Below are 16899 nucleotides of genomic sequence, written 5' to 3' on the forward strand. Positions count from 1 at the left end.
GATTTTTTTTTTATTTCTTTACACTTCTCTACATGTTCCACATTCTGCATGATCAGGATTACTCTGTTCATCAGGAAAAAATAATTTTAAAAAGAAGTCAAGACTCACTCAATAATGTTCCTTGTGGTTTCACCATGGGGCTTGCAGGAAACAAAAACTAGTGTGCGGATTGCCCTGCAGTTTCGAATGGCTTGAACCACCTGGTAATCTGAAGGAAGAAACACATTGCTATTAATATAATGAAACTATCATGGTCCAGGTTATCACAAACTCGCAACTGACGAGCCCAAAGGACAGGTTAGGAATAGAGGAAAAGCAGGTTCAGAGAGAGCACACTCGGAGCAGCCTCAGCATGGTGTAGAAATGGGGGACTATAGCTGGTGGACATCATGGGAACACCTAACTAGTTCTACAGCAGGAAAGCTATTCATCCTTACGCAGTCCTGCCCGGGCTCGGTTCACCACAGCAACAATGAACTGCCCATCTTCCTTTGATTTTAGTAGCTGTGGCAAAATCTTCTCTGCTCGACCAGTGTGGAATTCACAGTTGGTGATGCCTGCAGAAGAGAAGCCCACATGACAATTCAAAACATAAGCCCAGCTACTAGGGTTGGGGAGCTTCAGCTTTACAGAAATGTACAAAAACCAGGGAGGGCTCTGCCATCTTCCCTTTGGATCTAGCATATTTCTGCATCACAATGAAAGAAATGCTTTTGGGCCTTTTTCATTTTTTCCCAACATGTTTTCCTTTGCAATAACTCAGTAGGCTTCTCAGCTTGAGAGACTCTAGACATGTTGTTTTACAACTTAGCAACTCAGGTAGCACATAAGGACCTATACCAAGAAGAGAACCTTGACTTTTTTTTTCTGATTTTAGGACCACACCTTGTGTCACATGGACATTCCCAGGCGAGGGGTAAAATCAGAGCTGCAGCTGCTGGCCTATGCCTCAATGCCAGATCCAAGCCATGTCTGTGACCTATACAACAGCTGATGGCAACGCCAGATCCTTAACCCACTGAGCGAGGCCAGGGATTGAACCCACATCCTCATGGATACTAGTTGGGTTCATTATTGCTGAGCCATGGCAGGAACTCCCAAGAACCTTGACTTTAACTTAAGTGCTCTGCTCATGGAAATAACCTAAATATCCACTGACATATGAATAGATAAAGAAAGATGTGGTACATACAGTGGAATACTATTCAGCCATAGAAAAGAACGAAATAATGCCATCTGTAGCAACATGGATACAACTAGAGATTCCCATACTAAGTGAAGTAAGTCAGAAAGAGAAAGACAAATACCAGCCTATCTACAAAACAGACATGGAGAGCAGATGTGGTTGCCAGGGGGCAGGTGGGAGGGAGTGGGATGGACAGGGAATTTGAGATTAGAAGATGCAAACTATTACATACAGAATGGATAAACAAAAAGGTCCTACCATATAGCACAGGGAACTATATTCAGTATCCTATAATAAACTATAATGGAAAAGAATATAAAAAAAGAGGGAGTTCCCATTGTGGGTCAGCAGGTTAAGAACCCAAGATAGTGTCTGTGAAGATGCATGTTTGATCCCTGGCCTCGCTCAGTGGGTTAAGGATCAGGCATTGCCATAAGCTATGGCATTGGTCACAGATGTGGCTCATATCCGGTGTTGTTGTGGCTGTGGTGCAGACCTGCAGCTGCAGCTCTGATTCATTCCCTGGCCTGGGAACTTCCATATGCTGCAGGTGCGGCTATAAAAAGAAAAAAAAAAAAAAGAGCATATATGTATAACTGAATCACAGCAAAAATCAACACAACATTGTCAATCAACTATACTTCAATAAATAAATAAATAGACATAAGTGTTCCTTCTGCAATATTGGAGGTTTTCACACGGAACCTCAGGAGTTGTCTGGAGGTGAGGTAGTGGGGACAAGAAAATCTGTTTTCTACATTGCAGCTTGGCATAAGATTTTGTTCGAAGAAAAAATCCTATTGCTAAAAATAGTTTGAAACCTATTATCCTATGTATGATACCTCATGAGTCTAAGGTCAATAAGGCTCTTCTATTTTAGCCCAAGCTTTGCCAAGTTCCTTTCCTATCAGATAGACTTGTTTCTTCCCTCGGGCTCTTCTGGATAGAAGACAAAAAAGAACATAGTTATTGGGGCCTCTTTTAGAAAAGCATCAGGACCCAACTCTGACCACTCCAGGACACCTTCCCTTCCTCCCCACTGTTGTGGATACAGTAGATGCCCTTTGCCATACAACCCTCTCCAGAGCACAGGAAACTCTGTGGCTCTTCATTTTCTCCCCAGAATGTGAGCAGTGTACCATTGAAGGCTGCAGTCCACCTGGCATCCTCTACTGCCTGTTCCACCAACTCAATCCCAAGGACCTGGGAGGTATACTGAGCCAGAGAGAGGCCAATCACACCTGGAGAAGTAAGAGAGAATAAGAAAAGGGTATTTTAGGGGATTAAACCAACGAGGTTATTGCCTGCACCACCCCCACACCTCCCCACCCTCGGCTACAAGGGCGGATGATGTTGGGGAGATAAACTGAGTAGGTAGAGATTCTGCCCTGAGCTGCCACTTGCCAGTCCCACAGCAGATGTCAAGGAGGATGGTGTTAGAGTTCACTCCACTCAGCTCCCCCACGGTCCGATACAGCATCTCTGCACCAGCGGTGTTAATCTGGAAAAAGGCATCTGGAGAGATGCGGATCTTCAAGCCCAGGAGATCTTCAAAGATGTGAGGTTTCCCAAACAGGAGCTGGTAGGGGGACTGCTGATGGCTACAACGGGTCATGGTACTGGAAAAGAACAAAAGGAGAAAGCATCTCAGAGTTCCCATCATGGCGCACCGGAAACAAATCCAACTAGGAACCATGAGGTTGCAAGTTCTCCCCCTGGCCTTGCTTAGTGGGTTAAGAATATGGCATTGCCGTGAGCTGTGGTGCAAGTCACAGACATGGCTCAGATCTGGCGTTTCTGTGGCTGTGGTGTAGGCCAGCAGCAACAGTTCCGATTAGACCCCTAGCTTGGGAACCTCCATATGCCGCGGGTATAGACCTAAAAAAAAAAAAGAAGAAGAAGAAAAAGCAAGCATTTTGGAATTGAATCTATCTCTAGTGGTTGGTTGGAGAGGGAGGACCCAGCATGGCCCTGAGAGCTCTGGAGGAGCTCCCCTCCCAGGGAATGGAGGTACATGCTGCCTCAGAAATCCGCAAGCCAGACTACAGCACACCATCACCTTCCCGCTTGCTGTTGGGCTGCCCCAGGTTTACCTCTCCTGGAAGTAAAGTGATGTCAAGTCACAGACCGCTCCTGGCCCTTTGGTGAAAAACTCCTTTACAGTCTCCTTCTGAACACAGAGCTCCTCCTGCCCAGACCACAAAATCAGGAGTCAAGTAAAAATGCATCTCTGACATATTTTCTCTTCAAGCTCTATAGTAATCAGCTCTGCAGCAGTCAGACAAGAAAGCACATTGCTTAAATCTTATTGAAATAACACTTAAGGAGTTCCCATTGTGGCTCAGCGGTAATGAACCTGACTAATATCCATGAGGATGTGGGTACAGTTCCTGGCCTTGCTCCATGGGTTAAGGATCCAGCATTGCTGTGAAGTGTGGTATAGGCCATAGAGGTGGCTGGGATCTGGTGTTGCTGTGGTTCTGGTGTTGGCCGGTGGCTACAGCCTGGATTCGACCCCTGGCCTGGGAATTTCCATATGCCGCAGACATGGCCCCCGAAATAATAATAATAATAAAACCCCACTTAACATAAAGCAGGAAAAAAAGCTGTTTTCATATCTTAGCAGAAACACTGCTTTGCCTATTGGCTTTGACAAATCCTATACAATAGACACGGCACTTTCTCTGCTTTGAGCCTCTTTAATAGTTCTCGAAAGAAAGTGTGAGAGTTATTCTTGTTGTAACCAAGGAGATAAACTAAGCTTTTGTTCCATCATAAAGAAGCAATAACCTTTCAGTTCCCTTCATACTTCTCTACTTCAAATATCTCAACCACCTACCCAAACACCACCTCAGAAAACTCGCATTGCAGGAGAAAGGAAAGAGAGAGCACAGAAGAGAATGAGCATGGTAATGAAATCTTTTCTTTGATTTCCAAACATTTTTAAATTCTTATATCATTACAGAGAGCCTAGCCCTTAGCTAGACATAAGGATAAATGCCAATAAACTACATTGGCACTATAGAGTTAAAAGGCCAGCAATCAATGACCTGGGTTCAAACCCTCGCTTTGCTATTTACCAGCTCTTTAAACTCTAGCTACCTCTATGCCTCCATTTGCTCAGCTATGAAATGAAGGTGACAATACCTCTCTACTTCACAAGTTGGTTGAGGTGATCACATAAATATAAGAATACGTTAATGTAGGAATGTTCAAAAGCTCTAAGTGTATTACAAACATAGAAGCATTATCTGGGTTATGGAATTCTGACTATATCCTAGTCTCTATTGAATTGGCTTTTGGATTTAGTAGAGTACCTAAGAACTTCCATGGGCAAAGTTCTTATGAAAATCCTTAGGAGTACTCAAGTGATGATTACTTGGTAACCTGGCCTCAGCCTTTTGGCTTGATGGGTATCCTGGCCACTGGCGCCTCATCATAGCCCCAACCCCTCTTCCCAACCCACATTACTACCCTGTGGCTGCACTGTCTCTGCCACCTGCCCTGAAATGTCCGAACACCAAGTGCAGCACAGTGATAGTAAGGGTTGTATAGCAGCTGCCCCTTATCATCCTTTGAGTCTCACCTGCCTTAATTCCTGGGGATGGAAAGTGATGATGGCCATCGTATGCCCTTGGCTATTGGTGCGGACTATAAGCTCACGCCAGTGCCCACCTTCATGGAATAGAAGGCAGGGCTCCATTGGGGACTGCCGAAGGAATATTTCATAGTACTAGGAAGAAAACAGTACTATTACACAGGTAAAACAAACTCCATAGCTGATTATTCATACTAGCTGACTGTTACAGGCTAAAGTATATCCACCCCCAACCCCAATTCATATGTTGAAACCTCAGTACCTCAGAACATGACCAGATTTGGAGATAAGATCTTTAAAGAGGTGAGTAAGTTAAAATGAGGCCATTAGGGCGGACCCTAATCCAGTGGTTTCAGTGTGCCAGACTGCTGCCCTAGTGGGTCCATCATACCAGTGGGCCCTGAGGGTAGTAGTGACCCAAGGAGGATTATTCTCAAGCCTTAAAAACCTAGTAGAATTTGTCCTGCTGAGTTTCAGATTTGCTTGGGACCCGTGACCCCATTCTTTCCAATTTGTTCCTTTCGGAATGGAGATGTCTATCTTATGCCTGTTCCACGATTATATTTGGGAAGCAGTTAACCTGTCCAGTTTCACAGCTAAAGAGGGATTCTTTTTTTTTTCTTTTTAGGGCCACACCTGCCCTAAAAAGAGGTTCCCAGGCTAGGGGTCCAATTGGAGCTACAGCCGCAGGCCTACACCACAGCCACAGCAATGCCAGATCTGAGCCGCATCTGCGACCTACCACAGCTCATGGCTACGCCAGATCCTTAACCCACTGAATGAGGCCAGGGATCGAACCCACAACCTCATAGTTCCTAGTTGGATTCATTTCCACTGCTCTTCTGTGCCATGAAGGGAACTCCTAAAGAGGAATTCTATTCGAGGATGAATTATACCCTGACTGATACCTCTTATCCACACTTCATTTAGATGAGATTAAGGACTTAAGAGTTAATGCTGAAATGGGTTAAGAGTTTGGGGCTGTTGGAACTAGGGTTCATGTATCTTGCATGTGAGGAGAACATGAATTTTGAGGTTCCGGGGGATAGTGTTATGGGCTGAATTGTGTCCCCCCTGGGATTCATATGTTGAAGTCTTGACTCCTAGTATCTCAGAATGTGACTGTATTTGGAAATAGGGCCTTTAAAGAGGTAATTAATCTAAAATGAGGCAGTTAGGGTGAGCCCTGTTCCAATCTGACTGTTGTCCTTATAAGAAAAGGAAATTTGGATACAGAGGCATCACAGACGCACACATGCACACAGAAAAGGCCATATGAGGACACAGCAGAAAGGTGGCCATCTTCAAGCCAAAGAGGAGGCCCTCCAAAGAAATGAAACCTGCTGACACCCTGATCTTGAACTTCCAGCCTCTAGAACCATGAGAATACCAGTTTACATTGTTTAAGTCATCCGGTCTGTGGGACTGTGTTATGGCAGCCCTAGCAAACTAATGCATTATGATACAAGAAACATGATCCCTGCCCAGTGCCCTTATTAGAGGGATCCTATCCATTGTAGCCCTAACAGTATGCTCCATGAAGAGTCAGCGTTGTATCCTTAGCCTAGTACATAACAGGTGCTCAATAACAGATGCTAATACTATATACACAATATAGAATATGATAATCTTCATTTGTGTGAATTCCTCCTGGTAGCAATTCCTAATATACTATTAAGCTGAACTCATGGATATGGAACCAAGTATAGGGAAACCATGGATACAGAGGACCAACTATAAAGATATAGGCAGATTTTCAGAGTTCCAGTCATGGCTCAGTGGTAATGATCCCTACTGGTACCCATGAGGACACAGGTTCAATCCCTGGCCTTGCTCAGTGGGTTAAGGATCCGGCGTTGCCGTGAGCTGTGGTGTAGGTCACAGACATGGCTCGGATCCCACACTGCTGTGGCTGTAGTGCAGACCAGCAGCAACAGCTCTGATTCAACCCCTAGCCTGGGAACCTCCATATGCTGTGGGTGCAGCCCTAAATAAAGACGGAAAAGAAAAAGGAAATTTCTTAACCCCACTTTCCCCACCAGCCACTGTTCCATTTCTCTGCTCTTCTTTGCAGCAAAACTCAAAAGAATTGTCTAAATTCACCGCCTCCCATTTCTCTCCTTCTATTCATTAAATGGAATCATGTTCCCCGACCACTCCACCAAAACAGCTCCCATTATTGGTCACCAGTGACCTCTGTGTTATGCAGTTCAATGGTCAATTCTCAGTCAGCACTGGCACAGGTGATGAGCCTCTCATTGGTTGATTGTCTTCACTTCTCTTCCAGGACCCCACACTCTCCTGGTTTCCTCTGATCTCACTGGCTGCCCTTTCTTAGTCTCCTTAACTAGCTCCTCCCAGACCTCTTAAAATGGGAGTGCCCCCAGGCTCAGTCTCTGTTCCTCTTCTCTTTCTTCTCTACTCTCGCTCACTTGGTCATTTCTTCCAATCTCATGATTTTAAAATAACATCTACATGTCAACAACTCCAAAGTCTCTAATTCTTGAACCTCATCCTAACATATCTTATTTAACACATCCACGCAGATGCCTAATAGGTATGTCAAATGCAACATGTGCAAAACTGAACTACTAACCTCCATCCTTCAAATCTGCTCTACCAGTCTTTTCCATTTTAGTTGATAACTCCATTGTTCTACTTTCTCCTCTCAAAAACTTCAGTTTTTACTCCTCTCTTTTTCTTATACCTTTCGTTCAACCCATCAAGAAATCTTGTTGTTCTATCTTCAAGATATTATCCACTCCACTGCCACTACCACTGGACTATATCATCTCTCACCTGGATTAACACAAGAACCTCCTAACTGGTCTATCTCTGCTTCTACCTTTCCCCACAACAATCCATATACAATATAATAGCCAGAGTGATCCTGTTTAAAACCTAAATCAGGAGTTCCCGTCGTGGCGCAGTGGTTAACGAATCCGACTAGGAACCATGAGGTTGCGGGTTCGGTCCCTGCCCTTGCTCAGTGGGTTAACGATCCGGCGTTGCCGTGAGCTGTGATGTAGGTTGCAGACACGGCTCGGATCCCGCGTTGCTGTGGCTCTGGCGTAGGCCGGTGGCTACAGCTCCGATTCAACCCCTAGCCTGGGAACCTCCATATTCCGTGGGAGCGGCCCAAGAAATAGCAACAACAACAATAACAACAACAACAAAAGACAAAAAAAAAAAACCTAAATCATATCATGAAATCCATCCACCCAATTAGAACTTCCAATAGCTCAGAATAAAAGCCAAAGTCCCCATCATGACTTCTGAGGCACTACATGATCTGGCCCTCAAGAACCATCTTACCTTATCTCCCACTACCTTCTGGGCCTACTTTCAGTTCCTCCGGAAAGCCTGCCATACTCCTATCTTAGGGCCTTTGCTATGGCTGTTTTCTTTGCCTGGAATGCTCTTCCCTCAGACCTCCACATGGCTGACACCCTCATTCCTTTAAGTCTTAATTCCAAGGTTTTTCAGCCTTGGCAGTATCATCAATTCTTTGTTATGGGAAGTTGTCCTGTGCAGGGTGTTTAACAGCATCCTTGGCCTCTACTTAGTAGATACCAGTAGCACCGTGCAAATATCCCCCAGTGGTGACAACTAAAAATGTCTGCAAACATTGCTAAATGCCCCCTGTAAAACTACTCCCAGTTGACAACTACTGCTTTATTCAAATGTCACCTTCTCAATGAAAACTACCTGGACCCCATTTAATTTTTTTTTTTTTGTCTTTTTATGGCTGTACCCTCGGCACATAGAGGTTCCCAGGCTAGGGGTTGAGTTGGAGCTATAGCTGCTGGCCTACACCACAGCAACAGTAATGCGGGATCCAAACCTGCTGTATTTATCCCGTGGCATTTGTCTTAGTCTGTTTGGGCTGCAAAAATAAAAATACCATAAACAGTGACTTATAAACAACAGATATTTATGTCTCACAGTTCTGACTGGGAAATCCAAGGTCAAGATACCAGCAGATTGTGTCTGATGACAGCTTCCTCACTGACAGCTGTCTTTCCACTATAACCTCACATGGCAGAAAGGACAAGCTAGTTCTCCGGGGCCTCTTTTATAATGGCAGTAATCCTAATCAGGAGGGCTCCACCCTCATGACCTAATCACCTCCCAATGGCCCCAACCTCCTAATACTAATACCTCAGGGTTAGGACTTCAACACAGGAAATTTGGAGGGACACAAACATTCAGATCAGAGCTACACTTATCACCTTCTAACATATTATATCATTTACTTTATTATGTTTTTTTTTTTTAAATCTGTCTCCCCCATCCCCTCCCACTAAAATGTAAGTTCCACAAGGGAAGGGATATTTTCTTCACTATTGTATCCTAAGCACCTAGAATAGTGGCTGGCATGAATGAAAGAAAGGAAAGGAAAGAACAGAGATAATAGGAGAGAAGATAACAAGAGCAAACAAATCAAGTCTTAAAAGACAGAAGGTGGGGGTTCCTGCTATGGCACAGTGGAAACGAATCCAACCAGTATCCATGAGGATGCAGGTTTGATCCCTAGCCTTGCTCAGTGGGTAAAGGATCTGGCTTTGCCGTGAGCTGTGGTGTAGGTCACAGGGTCACAGACTCGGCTCAGATCTGGCGTTACTGTTGCTGTGGCATAGGCTGGCAGCTATAGCTCTAATTTGACTTCTAGCCTGGGAACTTTCATAAGCCACAGGTGTGGACATAAAAAGCAAAAAAAAAAAATGATAGAAGGTAGACAGGAGTGGCAACTGACTTAGCAAGATGAAGAAAGCTGCATCTGGATTCCCTACAATGGGGGATCTGATGAGGTAAGGCTTATCTGCTCCACACAAGCCTGGAAAGGTTCAAACTTGAAGTGTAAGGCACTGCAGGAGGCAGAGATAAGGCACAGGCCTAAAATCAGGATTTTGTTGAGAAGTCAGAATATAACTGACTAGTAAAGAACTTCATTCTATCAAAAATTTCTATCCTTCTCTAGCAGGAAACAGGATTTTTTTTTTCCTCAGGAGAAAATGAACACACAAAGCTCTGAATTTGGAAATATGAGGCAGGTGGTAGAAGGGTGAAAATGGGAGGATTCAGTGTAAATTATCTTAAGAAACTGAATGGTCTCAGATTAATGATCTCGTAAGACAGAAACATGGTCCCCACCCACAATTGCCAGTGATAAAGCCCAGAATCAATAATTTTTAAAGACCTCATTTTTTTTTTTTTGCTTCTTAGGGCCTCACCCTCAGCATATGGAGGTTCCCAGGCTAGGGGTCCAATCAGAGCTGTACCGCTGGCCTACACCACAGCCACAGCAACGCCAGATCCAAGCCACATCTGCGACCTACACCACAGTTCATGGCAACGCTGGATCCTTAACCCACTGAGCGAGGCCAGGGATTGAACCCGCATCCTCATGGTTCCTAGTCAGATTCATTTCCGCTGCACTGTGATGGGAACTCCTGAAGACCTCATTCTTCAATGTGAAGAGTTAAGCAAGTACCACTAACTACTTGATTAAAGCCTCCATTGCGAAAGACAATACCCAAAACAAACAGGAAAAAAATTCTTGAAGGAAGGAGAGAACTCAAAAAACAGCAAAAAAGCAAAAGATATATATATACATATATATATATGTATATATATATGTGTGTATATATATATGTATATATATATAAAATATTACTAACTAAAGATGCTATGCAAAAGAACAATCAGAGAACAAGAAAGAAAAAACTTTCAAGAAAATTTCACAAAAAGAAGAGCAAAAAGGGGAGTCCACTGTGGCTCAGTGGTAATGAACCTGACTAGTATCCATGAGGACGAGGGCAGGATCACTGGCCTTGCTCAGTGGGTTAAGGATACAGCATTGCCACGAGCTGTGGTGTAGGTTCCAGACATGGCTAGGATCCTATGTTGCTGTGGCTGGGGTATAGGCTGGCAGCTGCAGCTCTGACTCAACCCCCAGCTTGGGAACTTCCATATGCCGCGGGTGTAGCCCTAAATAAAGACAAAAAAGAAAAAAAAATGAAGAAGAACAAAAAGAAAAGAAATGGAAAATAGGAGAATGAAGAGATCACAACATGGCACAGCAGAAACAAATCTGACTAGGAACCATGAGGTTGTGGGTTCGATCCCAGGCCTTGATCAGTGGGTTAAGGATCTGGCATTGCCATGAGCTGTGGGGTAGATTGTAGATGCAGCTCAGATCCTGCATTGCTGTGGCTGTGGTGTAGGCCAGCATCTATAGCTCCGATTTGACCCCTAACCTGGGAACCTCCATGTGCCGCAGGGTGTGATCCTAAAAAAGAAAAGAAAAAAAAAAGAAAAAAGAATGAAAATAGGAGAATGAACAGCAAGATTATAGAATCAATTCATGAAGTCCAAAATCCAAATAATAGAAGGTACAGAGAGAACAGAGAAAATGAGGGGAAGGAAGTAATTAATGAAATAATACATCACAATGGTCAGAGGGGCCATCATCAAAAAATCTACAAATAATAAGTGCTGGAGAGAATGTGGAGAAAAAGAAACCTTCCTACACTGTTGATGGGAATGCAAATTGGCGCAGTCACTATGGAGAATAGCATTGAGGTTCTTTACAAAACTAAATATAGGAGTTCCAGGAGTTCCCATTGTGGCACAGTAGAAACGAATCTGACTAGTATCCATGAGGATGTGGGTTCGATCCCTGGCCTCGCTCAGTGGGTTAAGGATCTGGCGTTGCCATGGTGTACACTGTGGATGCAGCTCAGATCTGGTGTTGCTGTGGCTGTGGGTGTAGGCCAGCAACTCCAGATCTGATTCAACCCCTAGCCTGGGAACCTCCACATGCAGCACCTGCAGCACTAAAAAGCAAATAAATAAATATAGGAGTTCCTGCTATGGCACAGTGGATTAATGATCCAGCTTGTCTCTGTAGAGGCATCAGTTCAATCCCCACTGGGCACATTGGGTTAAGGATCTGGCATTGCTGCAGCTGTGACGTAGGTCATGACTCCAGCTCAGGTTCCATTTCTGGCCCAGGAACTTCCATATACCTCAGGGGCAGCGAAAAAAGAAAAAGAAAAAAACTAAATGTAGAACTACCATATGATCCTGTAATCCCACTCCTGGCCATATATCCAGACGAAACAATCAAAGGAAAAGATATGTGCACCTCAATACTCATAGTATTATCTACAATAGCCAAGACATGGAAACAACCTAAATGTCCATCAACAGATGAATAAAGATGTGGTACATATATACAATAGACTATTATTCAGCCACAAAAAATAATGAAGTAATGCCATTTGCAACAACATGGCTGGACCTAGAAATTATTATACTAAATGAAGTAAGTCAGACAGAGAAAGACAAATATATGATATCACTTACACATGGAATCTAAAAAAATGATACAAATGAACCTATTTACAAAATAGAAATAGACTCACAAACATAGAAAATATACTTCCAGGAGTTCCCATCATGGTGCAGTGGAAATGAATCTGACCAGGAACCGTGAGGTTCGGGTTCGATCCCTGGTCTTGCTCAGTGGGTTAAGGATATGGTGTTGCCATGAGCTGTGGTGTAGGTCAAAGATGTGGCTCGGATTCTGCATTGCTGTGGCTGTGGCATAGGCCGGCAGCCATAGCTCCTATTAGACCCCTAGCCTAGGAACCTCCATATGCTGTGAGTGTGGCCCTAAAAAGCAAAAAAAAAAAAAAAAAAAAAGCAAAAAAAAGAAAAGAAACTTCTGGTCACCAAAGGGGATAGCAGGCACTATGGGAGGGATAAATTAGGCATTTGGGATTAACAGATACACACTACTATATATAAAATAGAAACAAACAAGGATCACTTACAGCACTGGGAACTATATTCAATATCTTGTTTCATATATATGAATATATATACATATATATATATGTATATGAATCACTTTGCTGTACACCTGAATCTAATACGACATGATAAATCAACTATACTTCAATAAAAAATAAATAAATAGGAGTTCCCATTGTGGCTCAGCAGTAACAAACCCAGACTAGGATCCATGAGGACTCCGGTTCAATCCCTGGCCTTGCTCAGTGGGTTAAAGATCCAGTGTTGCTGTGAGCTGCGACATAGGTTGCGGATGTGGCTTGGATCTGGTGTTGCTCTGGCTGTGGCACAGGTTGGCAGCCTCAGCTCCAACTCGACCCCTACCCTGGGAACTTCCACATTTCATGGGTGTGGCACTAAAACAAATACATAAATAAATGAAAAATAAAACTTAAAAGTTAAAAAAGATAAAATGCAAGAAAATCTCCCATATCTGAAATTACTGTTTTTCAGATTGACAAGGGCTAGAAAGTGCCCACAATGAGTGAATGAATAAAGGGCCACGTGGTCATGAAGTTTCAGAGATAAAGTGATTCCCAAAAAGCTTCCCGAGAAAAAAAGGAGGGGTAATATTATCTACAAAGGAATAAGAATTAAGAGTAGTATTTAGACTTATACAACATTAGTGGCCAGATGACAATACAATCATGTCTTCAAATGTATTAAAGGCAAATGATCCAAACCCAGACTTTGAAATCTGTAAAAAGTCTCAGTCACATGTCAGGAAAGAACAAAGATATTTATAGACATGCAAAGACTCTAAAACTTTACTCTTAGGCACCTTTCCTCAAGAAACTAATGGAGGTTGTACTTCAGTCAAATGAGGATGTAAACCAGAAAAAGGATGAGAGAAGATCTAAGGAACAGGGGGAAAGAAAGGAAAACAGCAAAAGAAATCCCAAGATAATGCAAAGCAGAAGGCCTCAAGAGCCTAGGAAGGAGACTCCAGGAAAAAGGTCTTCAGGGAAAAAAAAAACTAAATTCAAGTTTTTGACTATATGGAGAATATTGATGAATGTCTGACAGAGCTCTTAGAGCACTCACACACACACAAAAAAAAAACTAGTAATAAGCTCATAAAAGTAAATCAATGAGAAAAAAGGAGGTAATTATATAAGCCAATGAAAACAATTGTAACATCCATCATACTATAGGACTAAGCAGTTATGAAAGAAGAGAATGTGGAGAAAAGTATATTATTTTATAGAAATATATGAAGCATATAATTTTATGGAAAAAAAGATGCAGAACAGTTTAGCTATGAAAAAGGGAGATACAAATTTTTTAAAATAAACAAACAGTGAATTAAAACGTTATCCATAGAAGGAGGAAGGGAACTGGGTAGAGGGGACAGAAATGAAAGCTAGACCTCTCTAAATATATCTTTAGGAGTTCCCTGGTGACTCAGCAGGTTAAGGATCCAGAATTGCCACTGCTGTGGCACAGATTCGATCCTTGGCCCCAGAACTTCCACATGTCGTGGCTACTACCAGATCTATATAGATATATAGATATAGATATATAGATATATATAGATATACCTTTATTTTGTAGAGTTGACTTTGAAACCATATAAATATTTTACAAAATTACCAACAAAAATTTAATCAAAAGGAAAAAATCAAAATCAATCCCTAAAATTTGAAAGCAAGCAGAATAAAAAAAAAAAAAGAACCTATGTATCAAGTGTCAAGTTGCTGATGTAACTACAATGAGATGAATTCCTTCAGAGTCACACAAAAAAATTTTTTTTATGGCTGCACCCATGGCATTTGGAAATTCCCAGGCCAAGAACTGAATCTGAGCCATAGCCGTGATCCACACTGCAGCTGAAGCAACACTGGATCCTTTAATTCACACCTTTGCAGAGACCCGAGCTGCTGCAATCAGATTCTTCTTCTTTTTTTTTTTTTTTTTTTGTATTTTTAGGGCCGCACCCGCAGCATATGGAGGTTCCTTCCCAGTCTAGGGGTAGAATTGGAGCTAGAGCCACTGGCCTATGCCACAGCCACAACACTACCAGATCCAAGCCACATCTACAACCCACACCACAGCTTATGGCAACGCCAGATCCTTAACCCACTGAGTGAGGCCAGGGATTGAACCCGAGTCCTCATGGATACTAGTCGGGTTCGTTAACCGTTGAGCCATGACGGGAACTCCTGCAGTCAGCCTCTTAACCTACTGTGCCACACTGGGAAATACTGGAGCCACAATAATTTGACAAAAAGAACTGGACAGAAATCCTAAGCTCTTTTTCAGTAACCATTTGTTAGTAATAACATTACTACTGTTGTTCTGAAATTACACCTGAAGAGTAGGATAGAAGAATGCACCAGCAGGTAAAGGATCTGGCATTGTCTCTGTAGCAGCTTGGGTCTCTGCAGAGGCACTGGTTCAGTCCCTAGTCCGGTGCAATGGGTTAAAAGATCCAATGTTGCAGGTTGCAGCTGTAGCTCAGATTCAATCCCTGGCCCAAGAACTTCCCTATGCCACAGGTACGGCTAACAACAATAATAATAATAACGCTTTCTTTTAAAATTCAAACGGAGGTATTTACATTTCATATGACAAAATGCCTGGAATTTGCCTCCAACAAATCCAAAGGAGTTGGTGGTAAGTGGGTGAGAGTAAAGCTAAAACAAAATGGGCCAGATGCAGCTAGAGATTCTTAAGTCAGAAAGAGAAAGATAAATACTATATGACATCACTTATATCTGGAATATAATATATGGCACAAATGAACCTTTCCACAGAAAAGAAAATCTGTGGAACAGACTTGTGGTTGCCAAGGGGGAGAGAGAAGGAGTGGGATGTATTGGGAGTCTGCGGTTAATAGATGCAAACTATTACATTTAGAATGGATAAGCCATCCTATTGTATAGCTCAGGGAACTATATCCAATCTCTTGGGATAGAACATGATGGAAGGTAATATAAGAATGTGTATATATATATATATATATATATATATATATATATATACATATATATATGTATGCATATGACTTGGACTTTGTTGTACAGCAGAAATTGGCACAACATTATAAGTCAACTATACTTTTAAAAAAGTAAGTGGTGCTAAAGGCAGAAAAAAGTTGAGTAAGTTGGGGCAGAAAGTTTCCATTGAATTTGGCAAAATGGAGGTCACTGATGATTTTGGCAAGATCAATTTCTAGGGAGTTTGGGGGGGCAGAAGCAAAAACCATCAGATTTTTTTGTAAGATGGGAGATAATTAATATGTTTATGAACTGAAAGAAAAGAGCCAACAGAGGTGGGGGAAAAGAGGTGAAGAAACAGGACAAAGAGGGAATGAAATGAAGGAGCTATGATCTTGGGGAGGGAGGAGATAAATCCAAGAGGGTGTTTTAAAGAAGAAGAATAACCTTGGACTGACAGCATTTTAGTGAGATAGGAGGGAAGGAGGGCTAAGATTTCAGCACAATTGGTAGGGCAAGCAGCTAAGAGGAACTTCTCATCTGATGGTCTTAATTTTCTAGTGAAGAACCAGGCATCTGTCAAGAGCAAGGGTAAACGTGATGCGAGAGGAAATTTGAGGAGAGGTAAGAGTTTAGAACAGTCATTGAAGACAATGGGAGAAAAAGTTGATAAGGGTCATGTAGGAAGATTTCTGGACAATAATCCTATAATGGGAGCTGTGTCCTAGTCAGGAAATCCTGGAGGTCAAGATGGGTCCTATCAGGGAGTTCCCACTGTGGTACAACAGGATCAGCAGCACCTCTGCAGTGCCAGGAAACAGGTTCAATCCCCAGCCTGGGACAAAGCATTAAAGGATCTGGCATTACTGCAGTAGGTCACAGCTGCAGCTGGGATCTGATCCCTGGCCCGAGAACTCCATGTGCCATGGGTGGCCAAAAAAGAAAGAAAAAATTTTAAAAAAAGATGTGTCCTATCAGAAGGCACCACCCAAGTGTCATTAGGTGGATAGGTGCTGGTATGTACACACAAGGAATAAATATGTCAGTTGGGAGTCTTGTTTAGCCCTCAAAAGCAAGGCTTTTCACTTTTTTTCTGCCTTTTTTTTTTAAGGGCTACACCCATGGCATATGGGAGTTCCGAGGCTAGGGGTCGAATTAGAGCTACAGCTGCCAGCCTACACCACAGCCACAGCCAACTCAGGATCCAAGCTGCTTCTGCAACTTACACCACAGCTCAATGGCAACGGTGGATCCCTAACCCACTGAGCAAGGCCAGGGATTGAACCTGCGTCCTCATGGATGCTAGTCAGACTCAT

The 16899-nt window shown here is 42.8% G+C and overlaps 1 protein-coding gene across 5 annotated transcripts in view; it reads right to left on the bottom strand.

Moving 5' to 3' along the window:
* TRMT2B (tRNA methyltransferase 2 homolog B) overlaps nt 1-16899 on the bottom strand; it is a 102680-nt gene that overhangs the window by 73539 nt on the left and 12242 nt on the right. For 4 of the 5 annotated variants that reach the window (XR_007132785.1, XM_047764299.1, XM_047764297.1 and 1 more), the window contains exons 7-12: nt 4773-4919; nt 3280-3374; nt 2591-2805; nt 2326-2427; nt 438-557; nt 109-208 (exon numbers count right to left, since the gene is read on the bottom strand). Coding sequence is in view for 4 of the 5 variants with exons in the window: in XM_047764299.1 (XP_047620255.1) it covers nt 109-208; nt 438-557; nt 2326-2427; nt 2591-2805; nt 3280-3374; nt 4773-4919 (779 nt within the window). In the remaining variant the exon portion in view is untranslated. The remainder of the gene's footprint in view (nt 1-108; nt 209-437; nt 558-2325; nt 2428-2590; nt 2806-3279; nt 3375-4772; nt 4920-16899) is intronic. The other variant, XM_047764300.1, reaches the window with a different exon arrangement.

This window comes from Phacochoerus africanus, chromosome X (assembly GCF_016906955.1).
Source record: "Phacochoerus africanus isolate WHEZ1 chromosome X, ROS_Pafr_v1, whole genome shotgun sequence".
Taxonomy (NCBI): domain Eukaryota; kingdom Metazoa; phylum Chordata; class Mammalia; order Artiodactyla; family Suidae; genus Phacochoerus; species Phacochoerus africanus.